This window comes from Indicator indicator, unplaced genomic scaffold, assembly GCF_027791375.1.
Source record: "Indicator indicator isolate 239-I01 unplaced genomic scaffold, UM_Iind_1.1 iindUn_scaffold_133, whole genome shotgun sequence".
Classification (NCBI taxonomy): Eukaryota; Metazoa; Chordata; class Aves; order Piciformes; family Indicatoridae; genus Indicator; species Indicator indicator.
In genome coordinates this window covers 32,157-46,377 of record NW_026539235.1, presented here as the reverse complement: position 1 = coordinate 46,377, position 14,221 = coordinate 32,157, and the positions used below count along the sequence as shown (strand labels likewise).

At 55.6% G+C, this 14,221-nt stretch overlaps 1 protein-coding gene and 2 pseudogenes across 1 annotated transcript in view; all 3 read right to left on the bottom strand.

Moving 5' to 3' along the window:
• Positions 1-14,221, bottom strand: part of LOC128980364 (zinc finger protein 850-like) — a 77,471-nt gene that overhangs the window by 40,282 nt on the left and 22,968 nt on the right. Inside the window, exon 3 of the mRNA XM_054398832.1 lies at positions 3,920-3,923. Coding sequence (XP_054254807.1) covers positions 3,920-3,923 — 4 coding nt within the window. The remainder of the gene's footprint in view (positions 1-3,919; positions 3,924-14,221) is intronic.
• LOC128980362 (olfactory receptor 14A16-like) lies at positions 2,633-3,564 on the bottom strand (annotated as a pseudogene).
• Positions 6,648-6,802, bottom strand: LOC128980369 (U2 spliceosomal RNA; annotated as a pseudogene).

Here is a 14,221-nt window from a genome sequence, read left to right as displayed (position 1 = left end):
CCCTAGGGGACAAGCAGCACAACCCCACCCCAGAGTCTCTTTCCCAGGGTTAGTTTGGCAGTCTGCTTAATCCTGTTTCAAGTGTTCCTATTGCCCAGCCACTGCACACAGCCATTGTAAATATACTACAGCCCTACACCCACAACTGTGAGCGTTTGGCAATTTTCCTAATCAATAAATAATTAATATTAATATCTTATTTGCTTTATTCATAATTCATATTCATAACACCAACTCCCATCCTTTCTCACAGGGTTCCTAGGTACAACATCATTTAGCACCCTCCAGGCTCCCACACAGACATGAAGGACATCTAAGCATTCATCAGGACCTCCTGATGAGAGCCCCTGGACTGGTATCATTGGTGACTTCTCACCTCTGCTCTAAACTGAAAGTGACAAAGGCTCTGCAGGGCCTCCTTAGAGCAGCTCCCTGCAGGCCAGGAGTGCAGCAAGACAAAGGCAAAGTGCAGGGCAGCACAGCCTGGCTTGGCTTTAGGAAGCAGAAAGGCCAAGGGCTGAGCACAGCCCCTGGGCAGGCAGCTCCTGTCCCTCAGGTGTGGCTCAAGGCTCTTGCAAGTGCAGTGGGGGTGGGGTTTGTGATGCTGAGGCAAGGACAAGGGGATGGCAGCCCCCAGCCTTCCTGGGGCTGTGGAAAGAGGCAGTCAGGCCCTGCCAGTGCCTCAGGACAAGGTCTCCTCACAGGCCTTGCTGGCAGATGCTTCCCATAGCCAACCAGGCAAAGCCTTGGGTTCCCTTGATGCCTGCCAGCCTTGCCAGTGCCCTTTGCCATCTCCAGCACAGGTTGTCCTCTGCTGACTTACAGCTGCTTCTCTTTCCCTGCAGGCTGGAGACCCTCATCTCACTTCCCCACCTTGGCATTGCCATCCCTTCCCTGACGTCTGTCCACACTCCCACTCTGCTCCTTGGAACACAAAGGGGTGAGCTGATCCCAGCCTCCTGCTGGAGAACTTCTCACAGCACAGCACGAACATCTGAGAGAGCTTTCTTCCTCCTCATGGCCAGTCTCCCCCTGCCAAGCTGCACTGTGTGGCAGTGTTCCTCTCTCCTGCTGCTTCCTACCTCCAAGGAAAGCTCCACCCTCAGGGAAAGAACCCTTCAGGCAGGCACCCAACCCATCAGCCTCCTGTGGCCTTTCACCTGAGCAGACAGAAGTGGCCTCAGCAGGAGCTGTCAAGGCTGCTGGCCCTGCAGCTCCTCAGGTAGACACAAGCAAGCCCTGCAGCTGCTGCTGTGCCATCAGGTAGTGAGGCAGCAGAGACAGAGCAGCCAAAGCCTGAGCCCCTTCCTGCAGTGAGCCCAGGCCCTTTGGCAGAGGGCATCTGCCAGTCCCTGTGCCAGCCAGGTGCCTTCTGCTGGCCTGGCAGAGATGCTGCCAGATGGCAGCTGCAAAGCAAATCTGCCAGCCAGGAGCCCAGGGCTGCCCTCTCAGCTCCTGCAGACACAACTGACCTCACAGTCCCCTGCCAGCTGTGTTCCTGCTCTTGGCCAATGGCCTCCCAAGGCAGAAGTGACCTCACAGCCCCTTCACACTCCTTGGCTTCCTACTGACTGGAGAGCTCCTGAGACACAACTGACCACATGATCCCACAGCCAAGCATCAGCTGCCGCCCCTGCTAGATGCTGGGAGGCTCCTCACACCTCCAGTGCCTTGGAATGCCAGGGAACAGCTGATTGTGTGTGTGCTAACTGAGGCTCCTCTCACCCCACACCCCGTGTCCATGCTGCCATCTCTTCTGCACAGTGCAAGCAGGCACTGCTGACCTACTCATTCCATTTCTTGCGATGGAGAGACAAAGATCCTCTGCAAGCTGGAGTGAGAGGCCAGTGCTGGAAATGGTGGTTGTCAGGGGCTAGGCCAGGGTGAGTGCCCTGGGACAGCTTCCCCAGGGTGTCCAGTGCACAAACCTGACCCTTCTCTGCTGGTCATTTAGGACCCTTGCAGGAGGCCTGGCTGTGTGAGGACACTGCTGTGTGCCCCAGCCCTGCACACTCACACGGTTTAGCTGTTCACTGGTGTTTGATTCTGCAAACACTGTTCCTGGGCGTGTTCTCAACAGCAATGATCAAGGAGGAGCTAGGCCTTCAGATACTGCCTTGATATCACCTTCCTTAGGTCACAATTGTTGTGGAGGCCAACCCCATGCCAGTAGTGCCCCTGGCCTGACCCTGCCTGCAGTGCCAGCACTGCAGCAGCAGGATGGTGCCCAACCTGCCAGAGCCCTCAGGCCTTGCCTCAACACAGAGGCTCAGCAGGGGAGTGTGGAAGGGAGGAAAGAGCAACTCAGGACAGCCCAAGTGCTGGGGCTGCCTGGCACTGCTGCTGGGACTCTCTGCCCCTCCACATCTGCACACAGGAACTGCCCTGCAGCTCCAGAGAAGACTTGGAGGAAGGATCTCAGAGAAACAAGTCCCTGCAGGGTCCTGTCTTGTGTTGCACACACAGGGAGCACAGCTCCTCATGTCTGCAGTCTCTGGGAAACACCAGACAGGACAACACTGAACCAGAAATGGTCTGAAGAAAGACAATTGTGTGGGAAAAACATTCTCACAAGGGTGACACCACCAGCAGCAGCCAAAACTCAAGAAGCCAGGATGGGGCTGCACTGAGTTTATTGCTTCTGAAGGCATCCAGTGATCAGTTTGCTGAGGGCAGCCTTCAGCTCCTGGTTCCTCAGGCTGTAGATGAGAGGGTTCACTGCTGGAGGCACCACTGAGTACAGAACTGCCAACACCAGATCCATGGAATGGGAGGAGATGGAGGGAGGCTTCAGGTGGGCAAAAGATAAAGTGCTAAGAAACAGGGAGACCACAGCCAGGTGAGGCAGGCAGGTGGCAAAGGCTTTGTGGCGTCCCTGCTGAGAGGGGATCCTCAGCACTGCTCTGAAGATCTGCACATAGGACACCACAATGAACACAAAACATCCCACAAATGGAAAAGCACTAAAAGCAAGAAGGCCAAATCCCTGAGGTAGGATGTGGAGCAGGAGAGCTTGAGGATCTGGGGGATTTCACAGAAGAACTGGTGCACAGCATTGCCCTGGCAGAGGGGCAGGGAAAATGTATTGGCTGTGTGCAGCAGAGCATAGAGAACCCCAGAGGCCCAGGCAGCTGCTGCCAGGTGGACACAAACTCTGCTGCCCAGGAGGGTCTCACAGTGCAGGGGTCTGCAGATGGCAACGTAACGATCGTAGGCCATGATGGTGAGGAGAAAATACTCTGCTGTAACTAGGAATGCTAAAAGGAAGATCTGGAGAACACATCCACTGTAAGAGATGACCCTGGTGTCCCACAGGGAAACTGCAATGGACTTGGGCACAGTGGTGGAGATGGCACCCAGGTCAAGGATGGAGAGGTTGAGGAGGAAGAAGTACCTGGGAGTGTGGAGGTGGTGGTCGGAGGCTATGGTGGTGATGATGAGGCCATTGCCCAGCAGGGCAGCCAGGTAGATGGCCAGGAAGAGCCAGAAGTGCAGCAGCTGCAGCTGCCTCGTGCCTGGGAATGGCAGCAGGAGGAAGTGGGTGATGGAGCTGCTGTTGGCCATTGCCTGCCTCTGGCCATGGAGACCTGTGCAAGGAGGGAAGGACAGTGACAAGTTAGGGCACACTTCTCTCAGGCTGATCCTAACCTCCCTCCCTGAGCTGCAGGAGGAATGGATCAGCTCAGTGCCATCACTACCAACCCAGGGCAGAGTTCATCACAACTTCAAATGCAGCAGGGACACAGAATTGCCAGGAAGATGCCTGTGGGCTCAGAAGAGAAAGTGACCAAGAGCCCAATGGCAGAGAACAAGAGTCCCATGGAGAGGTGGAGAAAGAGGGAGCAGCCCTGCAGTGCTGCAGAGAGAGTGAAGGGAGGAGAGAAAGGCAGAGGGGCTGAGGCTGAAGCCTTCTCCTTACCCTGCTCAGCTCACTGCTGCTCACAGGATGCAACTGAAGGCCTTTGCTCATCCTTCTGTGTGCACACTCCAGGAGCCTTCAGCTGAACATCAGCTGCCGAGATGGAGATGGCTGCAGGAGCTCCAGCTGCAGTGTCCTGCAGCCACAGCCTGACTGTGTCAGGGACTGCACTGACTTCTCCTGCAGTGAGCTCTCAGCATCCTCCCAGTGCTGGCCACCTTGAAGCTCTCTCTGCCTTCCTCATCAGCCTGAGATGCCCTGGCAGTGGCCTCAGCCCTGCTGTGCTGTGCAGAGGAGCTGCTCCTGGCCAGAGCTGTGTCTCTGCAGCACTGCCTGCTTGCCAGAAGCTCCCTCCAGCCTAGGAGCCTGGCCCAGCTCAGCAGCAAACAAGGAGGCAGAGGACCAGCCCAAGACATTTTAAGGACCTCTCTGGTGGCTTTGGTGCCAGGTAAGCCTCAGGGACTGAGAGGCAGCTGATGAAACATCTCCAGAAGTCAGAGAAAGACTCAAACTCTGAAGTTTGTTGTAGTGCTAATTGGTTCAAGTAAAGGATACAGGGAAAGTGTCCTCAGTGTCTGGTTAGAGCAGAAGGAGAGAGTGGATGCAAGGGAAGCATCTCTGGAGGCTCTGAAGCACCTGCAGGCTCTGGTGAGAGCAGAGAACTGAGGCAGTGCTGACAGGTCAGGACAAGCAGCTAAAGGTGGCTCTGATACTGAGGAAACCTGGAGGGGTTTCATTCATCCAAAGGGCCAAGCCCTGACCCACAGCCCCTGACAAGGCAGATCCTGTCCCTCACATGTGGCTCTGGGCTCTGCTGGGGGCAGTGGGCAGTGAGGGTGAGCAGTGAGCAGTGGAGGAAATTCTCTGACACTTTGTGACCTCCAGAAGAAGCAGCAAGGATGAAACTATCTAAGAAATTTCTCCTGGCAGCATTTCTCCATCAGCCACATCTTGTACTGAGCAGAGGGCAGCAGAGTGTGGTCCTCCTGATCAGACCTTGTCAGGTTTTCCTGTGGTTTGCTTGCAAAGAGAAAACTTCTGCTGAAAAGTAATGAAATGTACTCTGTGAAATCATTTTCATGAGATGTTTTGTGTAATAAAAACCTCTCCAATTAGCTGCAGAAATCTTGGCAAGCATTAGAGGATGAGATGTGGCTAGTCAGGATTTTAATGAGCCCCACAGAGCATTTGGGGCTGATTACATGACCTTCAGATAGTGACTCAAGAAGCCTCTGAGGAAGTCCAAGTCAGAAGAAACATCCAAAGTACCTTGAAGCATGAATGGGTCCCACTGAGGGTCGTTACTGACAAAGCCTCCCCAGGGACTCCTTAGAGCAGCTGATTGGAGGCCATGACTGCAGGGAGACAAAGGCAAAGTGCAGGAGACAAAACCTTGGCTTTGGTTTATGGAGCAGAAAGGCAAAGGCCTGAGCACAGCCCTTGGGACAGCAGAGCCTGAAAGGCTCAAAGCAAAGTTTCTCCTCACAGGCCTTGGTGGCAGAGGCAAGTGGCAGAGCCAAGGGCACAAAGCCCTTGGTCCTGTTGGGCCTCTCAGCCTTGCCAGAGCCCTTGGCCATCCCTACTGCAGCCTGTTCTACACTGTCCCATGCCTGCAGCTCTTTGCCTTCAGGCTGCTGACACCACTCTTGCTTCCCCACTCAGCTCTCCCCCTGCCATTTCCATCCCTTCCCTCAGCTGTCTCAGCTCTCCCTGCCATTTCCTGACCCCTCAGGATGGCCTCATGCATAGCAGCTCTGCCCTTTGAGGGACATTTTTTTGGTCTCACCTCCAACCTCTGCTGAGCCTCCTACCCTCTAACAGATCAGCTCCAGATCCCAGCTTGGTGTCATCTGCAAACTTACTGTGATGGACTCAGTCCCCTCATCCAGATCATCAATAAAGATATTGACCAGGATGGGGCCCAACACTGATCCCTGGGGCTCCCCCAGTGCCTTAGGCCCAGGTCTCCTCACAGGCCTTGGTGGCAGATGGTTGCCATAGCCACGGGGCAAAGCCTTTGGTTCTCTTGATGACTGCCAGCCTTGCCAGTGCCCTTTGCCATCTCCAGCACAGGTTGTCCTACTCTGTCCCAGAGCTGCTGCTGTCTCCCTGCAGGCTCCAAACTCCATCTGCTGTCTTCACCTTGCACTGCATGGCCACGCCCCATCCCTGCCGCTCTCGAGTGCCATTGGTCTCTCATTAGCATAGCTCCTCCCCTCCACTCCCCTCCACTTCACTCCTCCCCAGAGTCCAAATGCGTTCCCATCCCCCTCCCCTCCACTGCTCTCGCAACAGGTGACAGAGAAATGACTCCAGCTGCTGGCTGCGCCCTGGGTGGAGCACTCTGCCTCTGCCTGGCTTGAGGAGGAGGGGAACTGAAGGCAGAAAACCAGGCAGGGGGCAAGGAAAGGGAGGGAGACTTAGCCTCCAGTCCTGCAGCAAATCCCAAATCTTCCTTTTTTTCACCACACAATTCCTTTAAGCTCAGCTCAGGAGGGTTTGAAGGATCTCCAGGAGGTTTTCAGGGATCTAAAGGAGGGTTTGAGGGACATTAGGCAGGGTTTGAATGCTCTAAGGAGGGTTCAAGGCACGTGAAGAGGCTTTGAGGTATCTAAGGATGATTTGAGGGACCTCAGATGAGTTTGAGAGATCTAAAGGAGAGCTTGAATGAGTAAAGAAGGGAAGACAGAGAACAGAAAGTTCTGTCGTTAACCAGCAAAGGTCCCCGTGGGGGTGCACCGTTCCCGGAGGCACTGCAATACCAGGACGATGAGCGGAGCGGAGAGAACAAGCTCCGGATCCAACTCCTACCCGCAAAGATCCCTTTAATCCTGCGGCCGGCAGTGGCAGCTCCTCGCTGTGCCCCGACAGCGGGGAGGAGGGGGAGGAGCTGCCGCGCTGCCGGCGCCTCTGATTGGCTGTGTTTGAGCAGACGTGGGCGGGACTTCGTTTTGCAGCCCGCCCCCTGCTTCCGCTCCTAGTCACACGTGGCCGCAGCAGGTAGGGTGTTCGGTACCTTCATCCCAGCGCTCTCTGCTCTCCCAGACCGCAGCAGGCGGAGGGTCCGGTCCGGGGTCTCCCTCCCAGCGCTGTGTGGTCGGCAGGAGCCTGCCGGGGCCGGCGGTCGGCAGCTTCCTGTGCGCTGAGCTCTTGGTCGTCCTCCTGCTCTGCGTCCCCTTTGTGCCGGCTGCAGGTGGGGTGAGGGAATGTGTGGGGCTGAGGAGGGGATCGTGAGGTGGGGATCGGAATCCCCGGGGAGTGAGGGTTGTGTGTTGGAGGTAGGGAGGGGTCTGTGGGGTTCCGGGAGGAGGTCTGCGGGGTTGGGGGGGCCGGGAGGGTCCGTGGGGTCTAGCGGGGTCCGCAGTGTTGGTGGAGAGTTTGTGTGGTAGGAGTTGGTGGTGCTGGAGGAGCCTCTGTGTGGCTGTTGTGTGGGGAGGGGTCGTGAGGCTTGGAGTGGGGAGTGCTGGGGTGATCAGAGGGGCTCCTTGCGGGTCTGGGGGGATCCGTGCGGGTCTGGGGACCTTTGTGGGGCTGTGGGCAGCCTGAGGGTGTCTGTGGGGGGGTTATGTGGCTGTGGCCGTGTCGGTCACTTCCTGTGCTCCGAGCTGTGCCTTGGGCTCCTGCTCTGCGTCCCCTTTGTGTGCCAGGTGGGGTGGGGACCCCTGGGGCGGAGGGAGGCAGCCTGGGCTTGGGGTTGTGATCCCTGGGGCCTGAGGTGTTTGTGCTGGGTTGAGGATTAGGGAGGGCTGTGTGGGGCTGCTGGGGGCGTGTGTGGAGTTGTGGGGTCGGGAGGGTGATTGGGGTGCAGGGGGGTCTGTTGGGTTGTTGGAGGGTTTGTGGGGTTGGGGTGGGCGGGGCTGGGGGGGAGGGCATCTGTGGGGTCTTGCAGGCCTGGTCCTTGGGGCAGGGGGGGCAGGGGTAGGGTTGTGGGGGGGTGTGGGGTTGGGCTTGGGATCCCTTGGGGCTGAGGGTTGTAATCTGGATCCTTTGGGAGTCTGGGAGGAAAGCTGTGGCTGGGCTGAGGGTCCCCTGGGGCTGAGGGGAATCTTGGGGCTGGGCTTGGGATCCTGTGGGGCAGGGTAGGGTCTGTGGGGGTCTGTAGTGTTTGGGGGGTGGGTGGGACCTGGCTGCTGTGGCCTCCCACAGCCTCTTGTGGTGCTGCTGAGGCTGCTGTGGCTGTGCTGGGTGCCTCCAGCCAGGCCTTGGGTGCTGCATGGAGGGCAGCAAGCAGGCCCCAGGGAGGCTCCAAGAGCCTTTGATGACTTTTCCTGCTGGCCCAGCGCAGCCAGCTGCAGGTCCTGGGATGGATGTGGGGGGAGTTCAAGCCCTGAACCCCCAAACAGCCTCCCTGGACCCCCTGTGTCCCCCTGGGCAGCCCAGGCTGGCCCCTGCACAAGCAGGTGGAGCAAAGGCAGAGCCCAAAATGCCTCCTGGAGCTCAGAATGTTCCCCCAAGAGACCTAAGTAAGAACCCAGGAGCCTAAAACAGCCCCGAGGAATCTAAGCAGCAGACTGGGACCCCAAAATGCCTGCCTGGGACCCTTCAGTTACTGCCCTGGCACCTTAAAACTCTTTCAAAGGAACCAAAAATGGTCTCTAAGACCCAGGTGGGAGGAAAGGATATCCCCAGAGCCCCCAAGGGACCCAGGTCTGGGGGCTCTGGAGGGATTCTCTTCTGCAGGCTGATCACCCCCAGCTCCCTCAGCCTGGCCTCATAGCAGAGCTGCTCCAAGCCCCTGATCCTTTTCATGGCCTCCTCTGGACCCTCTCCATCAGGTCCATGTCCTTCCTGTGTTGAGGGCTCCAGAGCTGGCTGCAGTACTGCAGGTGAGGTGTCCCTAGAGCAGAGGAAAGTGGCAGATTCAGCTGTCTGGCTCTGCTGCCCACACTGCTTTTGGTGCAGCCCAGGCTGCCCTTGGCCTTGTGTGCTGCAAGCTGACACTGCCTGCCCCTGGCCAGCTTCTCCTCCACCAGCACCCCCAAGTCCTTTTCTGCAGAGCTGCTTTCTCTCACCACCTCCCCCAGCCTGTACTGATTGTGAGGCTTCTTCCAGGCCAGGTGCAGGACTCTGCACTTGCTGTTGTTGAACCTCCTGAGGTTCACCTTGGCCACCTCTCCAGCTTGTCCACTTGAGCTCCTCCAACTTGTTCTCCAGGGTGTTCTCCTCCATGCTCTCATCCAGGGGCTTGTGTTGGGCCATGCTGGGTGTGGAGATCAGGCCTGGGCACTCTCACAGGGCAGCCAAGTGAGTGCAGCTGGAGCAATGTCTGGAGAGATGGAGAGTGAAGGCTGCAGGGGTGGGAGGGGTTAGTTGAGCAGCTGTGTGGCTCTGCCTGGCTCCTACCTGCAATGGTGCTGGCAGCAGCTGAGCCCAGAAGCTGAAAGGCCCAAATGCTGCCTGGCTCAGGACAGTCCCCTGCCACCTCCTGCCATCCAGCACAGCCCAAGCAGGCACTCAGAGGTCCTAGCCACACCCCCAGCCATAGCCCAGGGCAGGAGTCACCTGAGGTCTCACTCCCTCTCTCTCCCCCTTCATCAGTTGCTGCATGAGGTGGCTGCAGGGTCCCTCCCCACCCCCCATCTCTAACCCCCCCCCTCCCCCTTGGCTTGTTGCTGTTCTTTCAGCCCTCTAGCTCATGCCAGCCTTTAGTCTCAGGCCCCTTCCATTCCTGTGCTCCTGGTTCCACTCCAGTTCCTTAGATGCTTCCTCAGCCACAACATTTTGCACTCCAGCCTTGCAGCTGCAGTGGCAGTGGAGGTGGGGGCCACAGGGCCATGGGACAGCAAAGGCAGCAGGGCCATGGATGGGCTGGGAATGGGGGAAGGGCCTGGGAATGGTCAGGCAGGAATTAGGCCTTGTCCCCCTAAAAAGGTGGGCAGGATGCAGGGCCCAGGTGGCAAATGTGTGTGCAGGAAATGTCAGAATGTGGCAGGATTTGAGGAGCTGAAAGGAGTGAATTGTGCTGCAGCTCTGCATGTGTCAGCTGGGAGATGAGCAACAGCCCCTGGGCACTGTGCCCTCCCAGCAAACCTCATTTTGTCTTGGGGATGTGGAGTGGAAGCTGCAGGAGAAGTGCAAAGAGAAAGGTGAGAACAATGGGCAGGGAGAGAAGGAAGCCAAAAGCTTTGCACTGAGTCTCTTTGGGCTGCCTGTGTGTGAATGGTGCTGGAGGTGTCAGGTTTGTCCAGCAGCACAGTGAGGGCTGAAGAGGTTTAGCAAGAAGCTGACCAAGTCCCTCCCCTCTTTGCTGCATCTCCAGAGAGCATGAACCTCCCTTTGTCTGTGTGCTCAGGGCTGCTCTGATCATCTCTTGGGGAGTGGGCAGCAGAGAGGTTTGTGCAGAGGAAAGATGAGCACAGAGTGGGTGTGGTGGGGGCAGGGCCAGGGAGGAGACCTGAATCCGGAGCAAGATCTCCTGGCAAATGCATCTGCAGGCAACAGAGGCCTGGTCAGGCAGTGGGAGGAAGGTGCAGGCAAGGGCTGGGAGAGGCTGTGTGGAGGCAGCTGTCTTGTGGTGCTGGGCTGCAGCTGTGTGCTGGGGGTTGTGTGCTGGGCAAGGAGCTGAGTCTGCACTTGTTCAGACCTCCCATCTTCAGCAGCCCTGGCTGTGTGCTGTGCCTGTGCTGCCTGGCTTGGGAGCTGCCCCTAGCAAGACTCAGCTCTGCTGCCTGTTTTTGGGCAGTGCTGAGCCATCCCTTGCAGGTCAGTGTTCTCCTCTGTTCCCTTTGCTTGTCTGTGGCAGGGACTGTGTCCTTCTCTGTCCATCAGCCCTGCTGCTGTGTGCTGGGGAAGAGCAGAGTTTGTAGATCTGGCTCTTGGAGCAGCCCAACAGGGAAAGAAGGCAGAGTGGGGCAAGAGCAGGACCCCATCCGATTTCTGATGCCTGGGGCACCTCCTGACCTCCTCCAGCCCCTCCTGCCCCCCACATTTTCCCAATCGATGGCTTCTGAAGGACATCAGCTGTGGTGGGTGTCTGGGAGCTCCCCAGGTTGCTGTGGGTCAGTTGTGTGGCAGGAGGTGATGTTTGGGATTGGGATGTTGAGTGTTGGTGGGAGAAAGTTGGAGGTGGTTTGGTCTCCATTGTCTGAGCCAGGAGAGATGAAAGGAGAGGGTCTGGGACAGGAACCACCCTGCCAATGCTGCCAGGCTGGAGCACAGTGGGACGAGACCTCTAGTACGTCCCAAACTTCCTCAGGCCACTGCTCACAGGAACCTGAGGTCTCAGCACAGGTATTGGAGGTCTGACCTTTCACCATGGCAGGAACTGGGGGTTTGAGAGCCCCTCTCCTTTCCTTGCCCCACCTGAGTGTTTTGTTTTGGGATGTATCAGGAGTCAGGGCCTGTCATGAGCCAGGCAGGATCTCAAGGTTTGAGGTCCTTGGCTCAGGTGCTTCTATCTTCCCTAGGCCACAGCAGTGACCTCTTCCCCCACCAGCATTGCCTTACAGAAGGATCCAGAGAATAACTGGGGGAGAACTACCCCGAGAACAAGATGAAGGAGCAGAAGTGTAGCCCAAAGGAAGAGGATGAGAAGATGGGAGATACAGAGGAGAATGCTGACTATGATGATGATTTGTATGAGGTGGAGGAAGATGAGGATGAAGGTGACCAGGATGAAGGCACAGCAGGCCCCTCTGTGCCAGCTGAGCAGCTGAACCACAGCCCTGAGTGTGGGCAGAGCTTCAGAGCTGGCTCTGAGCTGATGAAGCATCATTGCCCCCACCCTGGCACCCGGCCTTTCATCTGTGGTGACTGTGACAAGAGCTTCAAACACAGCTCCACCCTCACCATCCACCGCCGCATCCACACCGGAGAGAAGCTGTTCCCCTGTGCTGCGTGTGGCAAGAGCTTCACCACGAGCACTTTGTTCATCCAGCACCAACTCATCCACAGCAGTGACAAACCCTACAGCTGTGCCCACTGTGGCAAGAGCTTCACACGGAGCTCCACCCTCACCGAGCACTGTCATGTGCACACTGGAGCAAAGCCTTTCACCTGTGCCGACTGTGGCAAGAGCTTCAGCAGCAGGTCTGACCTCACCAAGCACCATCGTCTGCATACTGGAGAGAAGCCTTTCACCTGCCCTGACTGTGGTAAGAGCTTTACACAGAGCACCAGCCTCACCCAGCACCGTCGTATGCTCACTGGGGAGAAGCCTTTAATCTGTGCTGACTGTGGCAAGAGCTTCGGTAGCAACTCTGCCCTCACCAGGCACCACAGTGTGCACAGAACTGAAGAGTTCTTCACCTGTGCTGACTGCGGCAAGAGCTTCAAACACAGCTCCAGCCTCACCATCCACCGCCGCATCCACACCGGAGAGAAGCTGTTCCCCTGTGCTGAGTGTGGCAAGAGCTTCACCACGAGCACTTTATTCATCCAGCACCAACTCATCCACAGCGGTGACAAACCCTACAGCTGTGCCCACTGCGGCAAGAGCTTCACACACAGCTCCCATCTCACCAGGCATCGACGCAGCCACAGTGAGGGGGAGGGAGGCAGTGAGCAGCCCACAGTGCGGGGGAGGCAAAAATAGATCCAGCCAGGGTCTGTTGGGTTAGTGGTGAGCCCCTGAAAGGGCCTTTCCAGACAATTGAACCAGTCGTCTCTTTTTTGCCTGCATGTGTCAGAGGCTGGGGACTGCAGCAGGATCAAACACCTTCTGCCCTTTTGAACACCAATTAGTGCTGATGAGAAGAATTACTGTGCTGAGTCTGCACGGGAATGGGACTGGAGCTGTGTGCCCAGTTCAGGGAGGTCAAAGTAGGGTTCTTAGAAGAGCCTTGAGAGTGTCTTGGTGGGAGCAGTCTCAGGGACACCTCAGAGGGGTTTTTTTGGGGGACTCAAGGGATGTTAGGTGTTTGGGGGTCTGGAGGTTTGTAGGCTTGATTTTCAGAATCTTTGGGGGGCATAGCAGGGATGTCAGGGTGGTGTTTGGGAGCACTCAGAAAACTTCTGCATCCCTGAGAGGTCCTTTGATTATTTTGGATATTGGATATTTGGATATTGGAATGGATTTTCTTGCCAAGTCAGCCTCAAAAGACCATTTATACTCCAATCCAAATGATATCAGATGTTACCTTGAAGAGCTGTAAAAGAATTTTACAAATTTTGGGACAAGAACCATCCACAATTTACATCTCTGTAACTGCAGATTATTTAGATTGGTGTCATGCTAACAGCTTCCCTTTACAAGTTGCCTTGGGAGGTTTTCCAGGAAAAATTGACATACATTTTCCAGCTCATGAATTAATTAATTTTTGTAAAGACATTGTGTTAGTATCCAAACCATTGTGTCAGTTGACACCAGTGAAAGGCCCTGCAGTATTTACTGATGGTTCTGGAAAATCAGCAAAGCTGTCATAGTCTGGCAGGGAAACACAGAATGGAAACAAGAAATGTTTTCAATTCATGGCTCACCCCAAAATGTGGAACTTTATGCTGTAATTCAGGCTCTTTTGAAATGGCAAAATTTCCCTTTAAATGTAATAACTGACTCACAGTGTGTTGCTAATGTAATTCCAAGATTGGAGAAATCCTGGCTTAAACATTGCATACAAATGAACAATTGTTTTTCTTGTTTAAAAGCTTATGGAGTCTTTTGATATATTGAGAACATCCTTTTTATGTCATGCATGTCAGGAGTCATCCAAACCTACCAGGATTCATCACAGAAGGAAATACACTTGCAGATGTACTTACATTTCCTGAACATCTTTCTCCAACACCTCAGGTTTTATCCCAAGCTAGCTTGTCTCGTGAATTTTTTCATCAGAGTGCTAAGGCACTAAGAAAACACTTTGCCCTTTCTTGGACACAAGCAAAACAGATTGTGCCTGCCCAGACTATCAAGCCTTTGCCCCCTCTACTCAAACAGGGACTAATCCATGTGGCCTACAAGCTCTACAATTAAGGCAAGCACATGTTACTCACATTGCAGAATTTGGTCAATTGAAATATACTCATGTTTCTGTTGGTACTTTTTCAGGTGCAGTCCACGAGTCGGTGTAGAGATAAAGCTTTGGCCATCTCTCACGTTCAGCTACGTTAAGAGCTAGCTGGACAGCTTTTACCTCTGCACATTGACTGGATTCTCCTTCTCCATCTCTCGCTTCTGCAACTCTGCGCGTTGGGCTCCACACTGCAGATTTCCATCTCCACTTGTTCCCAACAAGACAACAGGAACCGTCTGTGAACAAAGCATATCTCTTGTCATCATCAGACAGATCACTGTAAGGAGGAGCTTCCTCTGCACGAGTTACTCTCTCCTCTGGAGGTTTTGCACAGCTTGTGCCTTTTGGCCAG